Source organism: Plutella xylostella, chromosome 12 (genome assembly GCF_932276165.1).
Source record: "Plutella xylostella chromosome 12, ilPluXylo3.1, whole genome shotgun sequence".
NCBI classification, from domain to species: Eukaryota; Metazoa; Arthropoda; class Insecta; order Lepidoptera; family Plutellidae; genus Plutella; species Plutella xylostella.
The window spans coordinates 5,299,750-5,315,081 of NC_063992.1; the positions used below are offsets into that span (position 1 = coordinate 5,299,750).

At 39.3% G+C, this 15,332-nt stretch overlaps 2 protein-coding genes across 37 annotated transcripts in view; both read right to left on the reverse strand.

Annotated features, from left to right (window-relative positions):
* LOC105385131 (Down syndrome cell adhesion molecule-like protein Dscam2) overlaps positions 1 to 3,978 on the reverse strand; it is a 70,019-nt gene extending 66,041 nt beyond the window's left edge. For all 36 annotated transcript variants that reach the window (XM_048624616.1, XM_048624617.1, XM_048624619.1 and 33 more), the window contains exon 1: positions 3,875 to 3,978. The gene's annotated coding sequence lies outside the window, so the exon portion shown is untranslated. The remainder of the gene's footprint in view (positions 1 to 3,874) is intronic.
* A 1,053-nt stretch (positions 3,979 to 5,031) lies between these two features.
* LOC105390085 (glycogen phosphorylase) lies at positions 5,032 to 14,730 on the reverse strand. Its single transcript, XM_038119125.2, has 11 exons — positions 14,579 to 14,730; positions 14,144 to 14,485; positions 13,151 to 13,382; positions 11,783 to 11,967; positions 10,094 to 10,205; positions 8,574 to 9,691; positions 8,073 to 8,180; positions 7,374 to 7,446; positions 6,822 to 6,927; positions 5,889 to 6,090; positions 5,032 to 5,442 (listed from the first exon to the last, which is right to left on the reverse strand). Exons 2-11 carry the CDS (start codon positions 14,381 to 14,383, stop codon positions 5,305 to 5,307), a joined length of 2,514 nt encoding a protein of 837 aa, XP_037975053.2. The 5' UTR covers positions 14,384 to 14,485; positions 14,579 to 14,730; the 3' UTR covers positions 5,032 to 5,304.
* Between the last annotated feature and the right edge of the window lie 602 nt (positions 14,731 to 15,332).

Below are 15,332 nucleotides of genomic sequence, written 5' to 3' on the forward strand. Positions count from 1 at the left end.
TCCATTGATACCCCACACGGGTATGTACATCGAAAAAAAAAATTTCATCCCTCAGTTACATGTATGGGGGGCCCCACCCCCAATTCTTTTTTTTACTATTTAGTGTCATATTTTTGTAGCGGTTCATACAACACATATTCCCATCAAATTTCATCACTGTAGTACTTATAGTTTCCGAGTAAATCGGCTGTGACAGACGGACAGACGGACAGACGGACATGACGAAACTATAAGGGTTCCGTTTTTGCCATTTTGGCTACGGAACCCTAAAAAAGGCATAGTGAAATATTGATGTGGAGGTTATTTAGGTTCCTACCTGCATTATTATATTTAGAAGCCAAATGACCACAATTCCATTTTCCCATAAGTAGCAACCAGATCATACACTCACGGGCAATGAAAAGGTTCCACTATGAAAAATACCAAATTACTCTTTAACGGAAAATGCTAGCTTAATGATGCCTTCTGCAACATTGAAGTACATTTAACAGAGCATCAGGATATTACCAATAAACTACGGTAATATTTTGAACAAATTTTTAATGAAATGTTTGAAAAAATTGGGGTCTTTAGGTGTCGGCATTTTGTGAGTGGAACTATTTCATTGCCCGGCAGTGTAATTCATGAATAAATCGGAAGCTAGAAAGTGTAATTAATTATGCTACATACATATTACAGAATGTGTTCAGGAATAGGAAGGAAAGATTATAAATCGCAAGTCATGTCCGTGATACTGATAAAGCACGATCCTCGTGGCGATCCTTAAACATACCGGTAGTGGGGACCAGACATAGAAGGAGCTCGCACGTGATTCTTATCAACTTAGCTAATTCAGAAGTGAGGGGCCTGTATTAGTGTAGACTACTTCGATTTTCCGACTATCCATCCGGGATATGCATATCCATTCATCAGTTCATCACGCACCGTTGATCAAACTTAATACTTAGTTGCATCTAAATCTGGATTTATTTAACGCAGCCCGCAGAATATTTGGTATGCCAGATGATGTGATATTTACATATGTAACTACTTTGAGGCCACATGGTAGGTTCAAACACTTCAAATAAGTAATAAAACCACAACATGTGGGCTAGCGTTTTAAATCGCAAAACAAAACAAAACAGCCTTTCTGCAAAAATAATTAAAGATCGAACGAAACTGCTATTGCCTCAAGTGGAATTGAAGGCAGGAAATGAAATATCTTCCCGGTTCCTACATAGGTAAGTGAGTATAATATACTATTGGCACGACATACCGTCTGGTCTGAAAGGCCGACGTTCCTACTACCCCCGCAGAGGGGAGGGGGGTGGCAGCATTCAGCTTCCTCGACCCACCCCCGCCCCCCACCGGGGCGTCAAGAGCAGCTCGATACGATCCTCTACGCATCATCCTACACAACCAGCGATGGAGACCTCCTACTCTCGCTTACCGGCAGATAAAAAGCTTGGATTCCTAATGTTGAACGGTTCAGATAATAGTGGGTGGTGGGTGTACCTATATAGGGGTACAATCAAGGATAATCTGCTGTCTGTCTTTGTAAGCGCTGAAAGGAATGCTAAGATGTCTTCCGTTGGCATGAGTTGTTGTACTTAGATATACAAATTCTGAGTTGTGTATGCTGTCTGTATTCTGTATACATGAAGTAGCTATAATGGATATTTTATGTAGGAACCTATAACCAGCATCTTCCATCATTACAAAAGGTAGGCACTTTTCTTTGATAGATAGCAACTCAATATAAGTTTACATGGTCCAAAAATACGTTTATGCTGGCTGTACTGTGCCTTCAAAGGAAATTGCCAATTATTCCGCGAATGATGCCCAAATTGATTCGATTGCCCGTCGACGTTCACAAACGGGATTGACTCTACATTTCGCATTTTCCGCTAACTGAAGTTAACTATGAAGGTATAAATAGTACTCCTACTGACTAGCAGAAAATATCTAAGTAACTACCTACCTGTCTGCGTTAAATATTATATTATTGTCGGAACGGAATTGCTACCACTGTTACTTTAATTTATAAGTTGGATAGAACAATAAAACCAATCACTTAAGGAAGATCACGGTATGTTCGTACTTACCATAGAATAAAAGCTTTTCAATGTTTAGCAAAAGTTTTAAAAGTAAACCTGTGTTGAGTTGAGTCCCCAATCCCGTGCTGCCTGGGTGCCCAAACAACTTGTTTCCTATAAAATTCGGCAGGTGTTCCGCACAAAAGCAGCTGGTGCGTGAACGTTTTTGTCGTTTTTTTTTTACTTAAATCCGCAGGTAGTGCGCCGTCTCTTTGTAAGATGGAATACTGGATTCGAGTTGTATAGCTTTCATTCTACGCTTCATAATCCTACCCTACCATCTATCTAGCTTGGTACACTACAGACGCAGACATAAATAGGGTTCCCCGCATAGCAGAACATTGTTTTTAGAACAAGAAGATTTATCTTTACTTAAAAAAGCAAAACCTCAAGTGATATTAATTATATTTTATGTTACAATATCTGTAAGTAGCTTGTAAGTACCTACAGCTTTTTGTTAGGTCGGTATATCTACGTAGTCGGTTGATATAAATGAAAATGTTGTCCCTATAACAACAGTGTTATGTATGTAGGGGAAGGTCGCCGGGCGAGGGGATGCAGTGGATCGAACTCATCGCCCCAAAATAAAACTTTACGCCTACATGCACAGGCATTTCCAATAAGTAGGGTAGATTTAAGAAATGTATTCATTTTTAAAATTCAGTTTTTTTACCATTTAGATTTTAGGCAAATACATCTGAGATTTTAGGCATCTGAGAAGTAGTTGCTTAAAAATTGGATAGTTGTGAGAAGTTCAAATTATAAATAAATATCAATGAAACAAGTTTTCATTGCCACCGAGATGCATAAATTCTGGTAAGTAAGGTCAAATTTAATTATAGGTAGGTACTTAAGTCATCACATAATCTAGATTCGGATTCTAGATTGTAAAACAACATTTTATTCCTTCATCCTTCCTTCGTTTTGTTAAGTATACTTACATACATATAACTAACTATGTATGTGTTATGTTATGTATAGTATACCTGCCCATCTACTTGTACTACTACCTATACCTATATGTAAGTAGTAGCCAAGATTTATCCTACACAATCCTACTTACTTTTAACTTAAATGTAAAACGTGCAGTTTAAAAACTGAAATAATAGAATAATAACTAGTACCAGCTTAAATGTAAAACTTGCTGGTTAAAATGTTATTTTTTAACACATGCATGTAATTATGTGCACATAATTACTCAATGAGTACTTTACAGTTAACTAAATACAAATACAGGTAAGGACTTACTAACCGATATTTAGGGACTTACAGGAATTTCAGGAATCCAGCTATTAGTTAGCTTAAGTAGTTAATGAAATAATTCGTATAAACGTGCGTATTTATATTTTCAGCGATATGTTCAGCAGTGCAGGTTTAACTCTTGGTAGCAGCATTTTTATCGAATAATCGGAATAATTTATCTGATACAGGATAAAATTTCATTCAATATGTAGGTACCTAACCACAGTAGCCACTAGGTGTGTACAGCTTCTAAGAAGGTGCTTTCGCCCTTTCAGTAGCATTCGTTTTTAATGAAGCAAACTAACCACTCAGTTCTAGCCATGCTCGAATAATTAAAGTTCGTTAGTTCCTGTACCTAAATTGTCACAGTTCTAACACATAATTCGATATTAATTGCAATATTAAACTGATAAAGGCGGTCTAAAGACAACATCGTTATCGATCGGACCGGGCTCGCAGCGGCCGGTGTTTGCGAATCAAACACTTTCAGTTTTCACTGAAAATTTTACATTCACATATTACCCTCTATTTTTTTTATAAATGGCTGGGTAGCTTACCTGAGAGATGGAAGTGTCCGTCAGGTACTAGGGGGCACAGGGAAGCACAACACACGCGATGGACGAGCGGTAACCTTTCTCGTCCGAACGACAGACGCCGTATGACGCTTGCCCCTCCCACCAGCGCCGCCGGCCGATGACTTCCGAGCGAGCGAGGAGCACATATCTCCTGTCTCCCTCGCACTCAGGGCTCCCAAATCTCTACATAATCACCCCCCCCGCAAATATTGGAGCTTGCGTAGATGCGTGCGTGGTCCTTTCGTCCATCTACCCCAATTTTTGGGCACTAAAATTAAGTGTTTTGGTGCTAACTCTCCCATTGCTGTGTTGCTATTGTATGAATGGAAAAAGAAGCAAGGATAATAGTATAGGATATATTTATGTAAATTATGCAGATGGACCATGGATGCTGTATGGTTCAAGAGTGCTTTGGTGTTTCTCTACAAATCTTAGTAGGGCATATAGCAGTAAAGTAATCTACCTGAGTAGATTATATAATTCCTGATTGTTTACTTGAGAGCGACAAGTTAACCAGAACATAAGTGCTGCGCTTTGATTGGCTTGATAATCGAATCACTAAGCAAGACTTATCTAAATATTAAATTATATTAAAAAAAATGTTAAGTAAAAAACAACTAGATATTTATTATTTTAGGTTTTATTAAAAGATAAACGTTTATAAGTTTCTCAATAGGTAGGTATTTTTAATACTATGCTATGGCAGTTTAGGAATTTTTCCTGCTATGCGACTTTAATTTTATTTGGAAGGTTAGTAAATATTAAAAATATCGTCACATATTATGGCACAAATTTAAAGTTAATAGTTTTTAATAAACCACTTTTAGTGGGTATGTTTATAAGACTTTAGTTACTTAGATAACGGCACCAAACTAGGTCTATTTAATTGATAACACAGTGTAGCAACCTACAACCAATATAAAAAATATTGTAAATATAATTAATCTATAAATATAGCCCAACAAATTCACTAACATTTTAGTCTTAAAATTGCTGTAGCAAACAAAGTTTTTTTTATAAATATAAATATTTTAATAACATTTCTATCTCATCTTACAAACAAAACATTAACAAATATATAAAATTTAAGTATATAAATATAGTTGCACTTATTCTATAAACTATATAGTGCTTCTTTTTATTATAACATTTATAACAGACCTTAGTCTTTCACTCTAAAACCTACATTTCATATTTAACGCTCTTTTTATATTTTAGACATTGATTAGGACTAGAAGTATGTAAATAAAACAGTTTAGTATTAGAGAGATAAACAAACATTCACAGGGATTTTCAAATTCGACATTTAAATAAAAGATACAGAGGACTATGTTCTCTCTCGCTCATCAAAACTGCGATGACGGTTACACAAAATGCGACTTTACAGGGTTGTATTTAGGGTGGAGAGTAGCTTAGGGGGCAGGTAGTTTCTCCCATGAAGGCTCGACGCCCCAGATCTCGCGAGCGTACTCCGCGATGGTGCGGTCCGAAGAGAACTTTCCAGAAGACGCGATGTTCATGATCACCATCTCTGCCCACTTCGCCTGGTCCTGTGAACGAGAAAATCGGTTAAAATAATGTACAAATAAACTTGTGGGTGCGTCGCGAGCCACTTGCCTTCGGACATTACCGTCGTGAACATGATAGTATGCAAACTAACCAAGTTCATGCCGCCCCGACTTCATAACAATATCCCATGCGCCACAAGTCGTGAGAGTGTGTATACTGTGTACTTATGTATAATCGAAGACGGTATATCCGGTTGTGCTTAGCTTCTTTTTCTGTCCTTTTAAGACTAGCTTGGCTAGACGAATTTTGTCACCACGATCAATTAAAGTTTAACAAATCTTCTGGAAGTTAGAATTAATCTGCTAATTTTCTAAATATATACATATTTTTAATTTACTTTAGTGTCTCTTTTTTGGCTTACTACCTCTTTTTGCAACACCCTGTATAATTCTCCTGTAAATTAACCTAGTTTTCCCTACATCCATACCTGGTAGACCTCAGCCACCTTCTCCTGCGCGGCGACGTACATGTCGTAGTCGGCGAGGTGCAGGAAGCGGTCGTGTTGGAGCAGGATGTCGGCCAGCGGCGCGAACTTGCCCGGCTCACCCGGCGAGAAGAACCCGGACCGGATCTGCTCGATGCACTGCCGGAGCTCCGGGTTGCGGGCGTAGTAGTCGTTCGCGTTGTATCTGTAGACAGATGAGGGGTTACGGAGATTCCAACGCAAGTGCTAACATTACAGTAAAACTATTAAGTCCTTAAAACGTAAGTGGATTCTAATTAATGGTTACAAACCGTATTTAATCGATGTATTATATGTATTTATTAAAGGACAAATCCGTTAAAAGCCATAACCAAACGGTATTTTATATTAAAAATGTAAGTAAGAAACTGATAATAATAAAAAGTCTTAGCAAAATCGCACTCTCTGCCAGGACTTTATAGTTGGACTATAATTACGGATCTAGGCTGCATTCATAATCATTATCATGTTGGACAGGCAGGCTATGTCAAGCAGTGGACGCTTACAGAATCACAGAGCCACAACACTCTTTTTAAATAGCAATAACAACTTAGGAAAGATTCTGTATTAGAGGCTTTGTTTCGAACTGGGGCTTATTCTGAAGAAGTAGTAGCATAAAAGAACCTAAACAATTACCAATCACCTATAAACCATTCAATGAATAAAATCTCCTGTAAAAGACGTAGAGGCCAGTGATAGATTGTTTTAACATCATGCGGATTTGATCACGCCCACTCGTGTTCATACAAGTATTCATTGTATGGCAACGCATTCATTTTGAAAAATGGCGTGTAATCTCGCGTGCTGTTAAAAACAGCCATAATCATGATAAACCATTCACTGTTCACTTGTTGGTGCTAGCGTGGATATCCATAGATCGATGTCATATAGACTTACCCCTTCTTCTGCAGCGCCTCCACGTCCTCGACCCTCATGCCGAAGATGAAGAAGTTCTCCTCGCCCGCCTCCTCCGCCATCTCCACGTTGGCGCCGTCCATCGTGCCTGGACAGTAAATACAGTGTATACAGGTACAGGGTGGAACATTTAAATAGGTATTAGGTAGTAGGCATGGGAAAGTATAGTTGTAACTGTCGGAAATTGGTACTAAGATGTGCTAGAATCGAGCTAGATGCTAGATGATGCTGTAAGAAATTCAATCAAGTCAATATCACACAGCATTTCACAGCGGGTGCCCAGCCGCCAAACGTGGTTCTTTTAATGGAAAATACCGATAAAGTGTTATTTGACATTATTATAAGGGTTTTCACAGCCTCTTGGTAGCGGCAGAGCGCAGCGTTTAGCGTGTGCCGCGCTGCAATAGCGCGTTGTTTTTCTGTATGGATTTTCACATTTGAAGGCGCCCTAAGCTTTGATTGTAATATTTTGACGTTCTAAATTTGAAAAGCATACGATGAATAGATAACTTTTGAGTTTGATGTCAAACTTACCGATAGTGAGAGCTCCGTTCAACATGAACTTCATGTTGCCGGTACCCGATGCCTCTGTTCCCGCCGTCGAGATCTGAATCATTAAAAATCTTATATTATTATGAGTTTATGGCATAGGAATTCATTAAGACTAAAGATTAATCATAGAGGGTTTTGCAAAGGGTAAGTATAGTAATCTGAAAGGGGGTGATTTTGGGAGTCATTCTATACAACTTTTGTTCCAAGTTAATTTGCTTCTTCATTGAAACTTTGTTGGTCACGTGACTTTTAATTATAGGTATATGGCAACAAAGATTATTCTGGATTACTCATTTAGGGCAGATTTTTCAATAATTATAAGTATAAATTTTATCTGAGGAATAAAATTGTTGCTGTCATTGTCTTATACAAACATTCTGACACGACGGCATATGAATTATTCCCCATACCCATAGATAACTTATCTGACCATTGAAAAATCAACCCTGGCCTCTAGTACGAGTATTACAATTTATGTAAACCATTAAAGTTTTGGTTTTCTTCTGTTACCTGCATACATTATCTGTCAAAAGTTTTATGATTGTTTCCGCTAGAAGCGCCACTCTGTATATGAGAAAACTGAAACTTTTATAGTTTTCGACGAACTATCAAATCTGTTTTAGACGGGCCTTAGTCACATTGTTGCAACACCCTGTATACGCCTATGTGTAGGTCACTGACCTGCTCGCTGAGATCAGCGCCGGGCACGACGCGCTCCGCGAGCGTCACGCGGTAGTTCTCTAAGAAGATCAGCTTCAGCTTGTCGCCCACGTCGGGGTCGTTGTTCACCTGCGACAGCAGAGGGGTTAATGTGGAGTCAATATAAAACGTTCATTAAATACCTAGGCCTAAAAAGAACATGGCTAATCAAATTTATCATTGGTTGGATTCCATGTTACCAGGGATTTTATATTTGATCGATGTAAAATAATACGTTCGTTTTGGCACTTTTTTGTTTATAATTTTAAAATGTAGGTAGTTGCGTCTTGCATTCAGATGTAACGTATTATAATGATTACTGTATGTTAGCCGTTATACCTGGCTCATTCAAAAGGTAACTTTATGTAAGAGTCTGGGAATGCTCCAGCTAATGGTTGATTTGTGTGCCTTTCAAGACTCACAATCCGGATTAAAAGTTTAAGTTTGCGATAACTATAAATAAGAAAATAATTTACAACTTACGGTGTTGCCGACGGCGCAAGCCAGCGCTATAATCCACTTAGCCGTGTAGTATCCAGGAGCCGCCTTCCCGCCGATCATGACGGTCCGGGGAGTCACCACTGCCGAGGGGTCGCGCTTGATGCGGTTGTACAGCGTGATCACGTGCAGGATGTTCAGCAACTGCCGCTTGTACTCGTGAATACGCTTCACTTGCACGTCGAACATCGACGCCACGTTTATCTTCACCCCTGTATCTCTTTCGATTAAAGAAGCCAGTTTTAGTTTGTTCTCCTGCTTGACTTTCATGACGGCCCGCTGGAACGCCGGGTCTTTAGCCCAGCGCTTCAATTCGCTGAGTTTGTCCAAATGGACGATCCAGTCTTCGCCGATCTTGTCGCAGATCAGGTCAGAGAGACCAGGGTTGCACAGCAGCAGCCAGCGCCGCGGGGTAATACCGTTGGTCTTGTTCTGGAACTTTTCCGGCCACATCTCGTAGAAGTCCTTGAAGATGGTCACTTTGAGGATGTCTGAGTGGATGGCTGCCACTCCGTTGACTGCGTGGGACCCCACGATCGACAGATTTGCCATGTTGACTCGCTTCTCGCCTTCCTCCTCAATCAACGACATGCGGCGCATCTTGTCGAAGTCACCGGGCCAGCGCTTCTCCACCTCCTTCAGATGCAGGAAGTTGATATGATAGATCAGCTCCATGTGACGTGGAAGCACATTCTCGAGCATCGATACGGGCCAGCGCTCCAGCGCTTCCGGCAACACCGTGTGGTTAGTATACGCGCAGCACTTAACCACCAAATCCCAGGCTTGATCGTACGGCACATTCTCTATATCCACCAAGATTCTCAGCAGCTCTGGGATGGCTAAAGCGGGATGGGTATCGTTGAGTTGTAAGGCGACTTTTTCGGGCAAGCTATCGAAGGTGGTCCTGACGGCGTCCCGGCAGCCGAATTTGGATGACTTGTAGCGGCGCACGATGTCCTGCAGAGTGGCCGCGCACATGAAGTACTCCTGCCGCAGCCGCAGCTCCTTCCCCTCGAAGAAGTGGTCGTTGGGGTAGAGAACGCGAGAGATGTTCTCCGCCAAGTTGCGGTCCAGGACTGCCTGGATGTAGTCGCCGGAGTTGACTGGAAAGAGTAGATAGGTATTTTATAATTTAATGAAGATATGCTGTCCGAGGATCGGCGACCTAGTGCGTGCTTGATGGCTGAATAAAGACTATTATAATAAAAATTACTCTTAGTAATAAGGCCGCCATTTGTACCGTCTATGTTGTGCATATTCTATTGTAATTTCTGTGTTTGTGTGCAATAAAGAATTATCTATCTATCTATCTATCTATTATTAGAGGTTTATGGCGCTCTCTTGGAGAACCCCCGATGTATGCATGCATGATGTCTGGATAACGACTGAACCCTTATTTACCTCTCTTCAATCTGGCTTTCGATTAAAATTTATATTTTTATTTAGGTTTAGGGCATGCTATCTATGTATAGAATCAATCAATGTTATATTCTACATCAACTTACAGAACTTAAGGTTGAAGTCGTTGGGGCTCTTGGCGGACCAGAGCCTCAGCGTGTTGACGACATTGTTCTGATACCCGGGGATGGGGTTGTCATACGGCATGGCGAACACGATCTGAAAACAACCTTTATTCAAACACGCGTAACGTTCAATCTACAATAACACGTAAAGGTGGGTCAGAACATCATGATTGATAGCTGGAAACAATGAGAGTGACTCATAGTGGCGTGTGATAAGAGATAAGGCAGCATTCATTACATTAATGCGGCGTTAATGTTATGCTCGTGTTATTGGTATACCGTTGCAAGACTTTATGTATGTAGTAGTTTTGAAAATTTTATGACATGCCTATTCTTAAAACTGCAAGCCCAAAGGTAGCTTACTCGTCATCCGATTTTCGCTGTATAACTTTAATCACTCTATTATACCGACCCGGAAATACCGAAGATAGAATGCATATTAATATATGCAATAATTATTTATTGCTAAGCGGCATGGCAGCCCATTGAGCAATCTCGGTGCTTATCACTCATGAGGTCGCAGGTTGTAACCTCGATCGTATTTAACATCGAACACGAGTCAATTTATTGTTAGGGCCGCTAAACATTACTGTAAAATGGTGGACTTAATGCGATATAGTATATGCATTTTCTACCAGTCAACCCACAAGGAAATAATTTTATTATAATAAGATTAAGTTTCTCTTGATTAAAACATTCGATAATCATTCACATGTTCCGCTATCATAAATATTGCACGAGTGCATTTTAACATAATATTTACGCTACAATTATCTAATGCAATGCCTTGAGTTCATACATGGAGTAAACAACTCGGTCAAAACAGCATGTTGCCATTCTAATCTGACCTTAGGTACCGGCTTTGCAAACGTAAGCCCAGATTAAATAACTAGAAAGTATTTCTGTGTAAGCATAAGTGGTAGGTATACGATAGGTGATAAAACTATAAATAAATATTGTGTAAGGTAATGGATTACGATCCAAAATGAAAAAGAAATAATTTTATCAAAATCTGTTGTAGTTGTAAATAGGTTTTCCACATTGTCTTTCATTTGCTTATTATGATCTACTTTCCAATGTCAAATGAAAGGCAGGGCAGTGCGGAACGTGATAAATTTCTCCGCATCAATCCTCAAAAAGACAACATCCATTCTATTCAAGTCGGACAACTACATAAGCCAAGCACTAACTTGAGATCCCGCCGCAGGGGTCAAAGAGGTCAAACACCCAGATCGATAGACAGATTTGACCTTCAGACTGAAGCAAATGCAGCCGGCGGATTTTATTCACATGGTCTCAGAGTAATAAGGCCAATGTCTGCCTTCGTGATGGTAACTGGGGCATATTTCAATAAATAGATAAATAGGTACTAGGTAGGTACATAGGTAGTTGATCTTTATTTTATTTTAATCTGATCCCTGCAAAAATATGCACCGGACATTTTTGTAGAGTGTTTGAGTAAAAGTTTTTTTTTTCTTAGAGCCATAGTTTCCGAGATATACAAGAAAAATGGAACCATAAACTTCCACAGCAATGTATGGATGCACGCGGGGAGTCGACTTGACGACGTGACGCTTCGCTTCAACTCAGAGACAGTGTGAGTTGAGCCTAATAGACACACTCCTCACATCACAGGCTACATGATCAAACCCCTATAGGCAACCAACATACCTGAGTATCCACCCACTTCTTCCCCTGCGGCGTGTCAACGACCCTGCCGTAGAAGTTGATGGGCAGCATGAACTCAGGCCGCGCCTTCTCCCACGGATTGCCGTAGCGCAGCCAGTCGTCGGGCTCCTCTTGCTGCTCGCCGTTCTCGATCTTCTGCGTGAAGATGCCGTACTCGTATCTGATGCCTGCGGAGGTAGGGTGGAGTTAGCGGAGGTAGCTGGGATGATAGCGCTCAATACGCAGAACTGCTATCCAGCATACCTAGCACTTTTGCTTTCTGTGCTTGGTATGCCAATGAAATAAACTATATACCTATACAGGGTGTTTGGGGCATCGTTTGCCAAAATAAAATAGTGGATTGGGGTGGTCTTCAGCTATGATCCCCGAGAAGAGGCCCCGCAAATAGTTCTTAGGCCAACGGAATTAATTATGTCGGTTTAACTCTATATACATCATGAAATAAACATGTTTGGTAGCATTTAATCTAGTCTGTCTAAACAAGGCAGCAATATATTTACCTAATACTGATATTAATGTAAAGATCCTTGGTGCAATTCAGTGTCGTTGCATAATGCAACTATTATCTTTATCAAAATAGTGCTTTTATCAACAACCAAAATAAAATTACTAGATAAGAGTTAAAGAAATTATTATATATATTATTACGTATAGATTATCTCGTGTTCTGTCGGCAGGCAAGCTCGGTATTATTTTATCATTTAAGTTTACATAAAAGCACGTGCTCAGCGAATGATAATGATAAAGAACACTACTTGTATTTTGACTCTGAAAACGGTCAAGGTTGCAAATAGTTTATTGATCTATTTGTAGGCAAAGTTAAGAAACTTAAGCTATTTAACTACAGAATTTAACTACACATTACAGATGGTAGTAGATAGTAACTATTATTTTTTTAGATGTAAATATTCACATACTGTATGCAACAGCCAACACTATCCACACTCTTTAATTTGGTATAGAAAATTATGTATGACCATTTAGTACTATAATGTTGGACATGGGCCAGTTTAAATGCCAGTTGTAATCAACTTGTTTACCATAAAACTACGACGTTTATGGCTAACACACAACGACGATTGCACTTATTTTTCTCCTTTATGTTCTTTTGACCTTCAGACTTCTTAGATTATTTCAATAGGTGTTTGCAAATTGTACTCTCGTTTTATTGCCCGGTCATTCAACTCAGTATTTTAAAGTTCAAATATACGATGAGCAGTACGGTCAATAGAGTACTTCTTTCTTTTTAAAGTAAACTGAAATTGGAATAAAGAAAATAATAATAATAAAGAAATCTCCCCAGATGACATCTTTACTTAGTTTTTATACAGTATTCATAATTAATCTTACCATATCCATAAGCTGCCAACCCCAGGGTGGCCATGGAGTCCAGGAAACAGGCAGCCAATCTTCCGAGGCCTCCATTACCCAGACCAGCATCTTCCTCCAGCTCCTCCAACTCCTCGATGTCCAGACCCAGCTGGTACAGGGCCTCGTCCACTGTGCCCTGGATGCCCAGGTTGATCATCGTGTTTTGGAGGGAACGGCCCATGTAGTACTCCAGAGATAGGTAGTAGACACGCTAGATGAGAAAAGAAAGGTGATTTTAAATGCTTGCTCAATTTGTCTGTTTGTAAAGTATAATAACTTTTTATAGTTTCTCCAATAGTTGAATAAGATGCCAATTTCTTGCTAAATTTTCCTTTCAATTGAATGTTTTCTTTCATGTTGAAATAAAAGTCAAGAATAACAAGTTACATAGATAGAGCTATGAAAACCCAAATTGCTAGTTGGAAGTATAAGTTTGTGAGTTCATTGAGCTAGGGGGACCAGTATCTCCATGTTCCAATTAACTCAGAGATTACTTATTAATTAGGTAAGTATTCAATTTATTGTTGAGTTGCTATGCTCTACAGTAAGTTACTGAACTGTTGTTTTTAAGTTAATAAGATTAATAATTTCTAAGTACTAAATAGTTTAATTAAGTAACATGGATTCGTATTGTTGCAATTCTTGATAATTTAAATGAAAATATGAGTGACAATAACTGTTTATCACGTAAGTACCTAATTATCATAAACACAATTATGGTACCACCAACACCAGTAAAAGGTGCATTGGTGATCCATTTTTGATAAGTATTAAATTATTTACATTGTAAATAAACAGTACGCATCACTAAAGACTTTCAAGTGATCTAATTTAATAAAATCTCAAAAAAGTGAGGGTATGTAAATTTTAATTCTAGGGTCTTCTGTGATTTTACCATAAAACACCACAATGAGACCAAGCACATTATTTTTATAAATCGCAAGACCAATAAAACCATATGTACTTGCTTACCTTGGGATCCTTTTCATAGTAGTACTGCTGTGTCCGGATCCAGCGGGACACGAGATGGTCCCGCACGGTGTGGGCCAGCGCGAAGTAGTAGTCGCGCGGGGTGGCCACATTGCGGTCCTTCACCAGCGTGTAGTGGACGTGCTTGTTGAACGCCTTCTTCACCTCCGTCACATTCTCCACCGCCACGATCCCGCGGACGGAGATCTGCTTGCGCTTCTCCGAGTCAGATTGCACGCTCATCTTTACTGGTATGTACTACTCGCACACGGCACCAGCTCGCTACACGGCCGGACCACAACTGCTGGCCTCGGCGAGTCGGCGACAAACTTCGATATCGGTCACCTTCACAAGGTCAAACATATAAAAGTTAGTCATGTCATGTAGCCGGCGAAAATAAACTTTTTTTAATGATATTCAGAGGGAATTATTACTTACAGCTTCAAGGAGAGTGCCGTGGTAGACTAATTTGGGAGTTTCTTGGTATTTTTAATTCAAAACAAGGGTATTTTAAAACTTTATTTACCCTTGTAAATGAAAGGGAAACTTTGACAAGTTTGAATTGTCAAAATATGACAGCTGACAGTGTGTTGCGTAGAAATACAAATAGTAAAGTTATCCTCAGAATAATAAAATACCCTTACTGTATTTTTTTTATAGTTGTATTAAAGTCCGGCAATGCTAACAGAAACAAACGAGTACCAAAACCATAAACAGTTTATTAGGGACCGTCTACACAGGCGAGAGAATCTAAACTGTTTGTTCCCCAGGACTATGATCTATCCTATGATTAGGTACTTACAGCATGGAAGTAATAAGTACTTGGACGTAAGTACATAGGTACTTATTACTTCCATGACTCGCAGTTATTTAAATTAACTTGTAGCTTGCCTCCCCCCTCCACACAGTAGGTACCTTTAAGCATAAAAACCACATTTGATGTGTTCGTGAACATTTTATTAATACATCGTGTAGTTCATACATTGCATTCCACAATTCCATAACAATAGTCTTAATTTTCATAGAATATAACATCTTAACTTCCTAACCACTTATTAACATCAATACTTTAACACTTACCTAATTAAATTAACTCATACATTTCATTTACATATAACATTCGAATACATTTCAAAAGCATAGCATAGATATCTATGTTTTAGAGTAGGTAATACATAATAATATAAGCTTA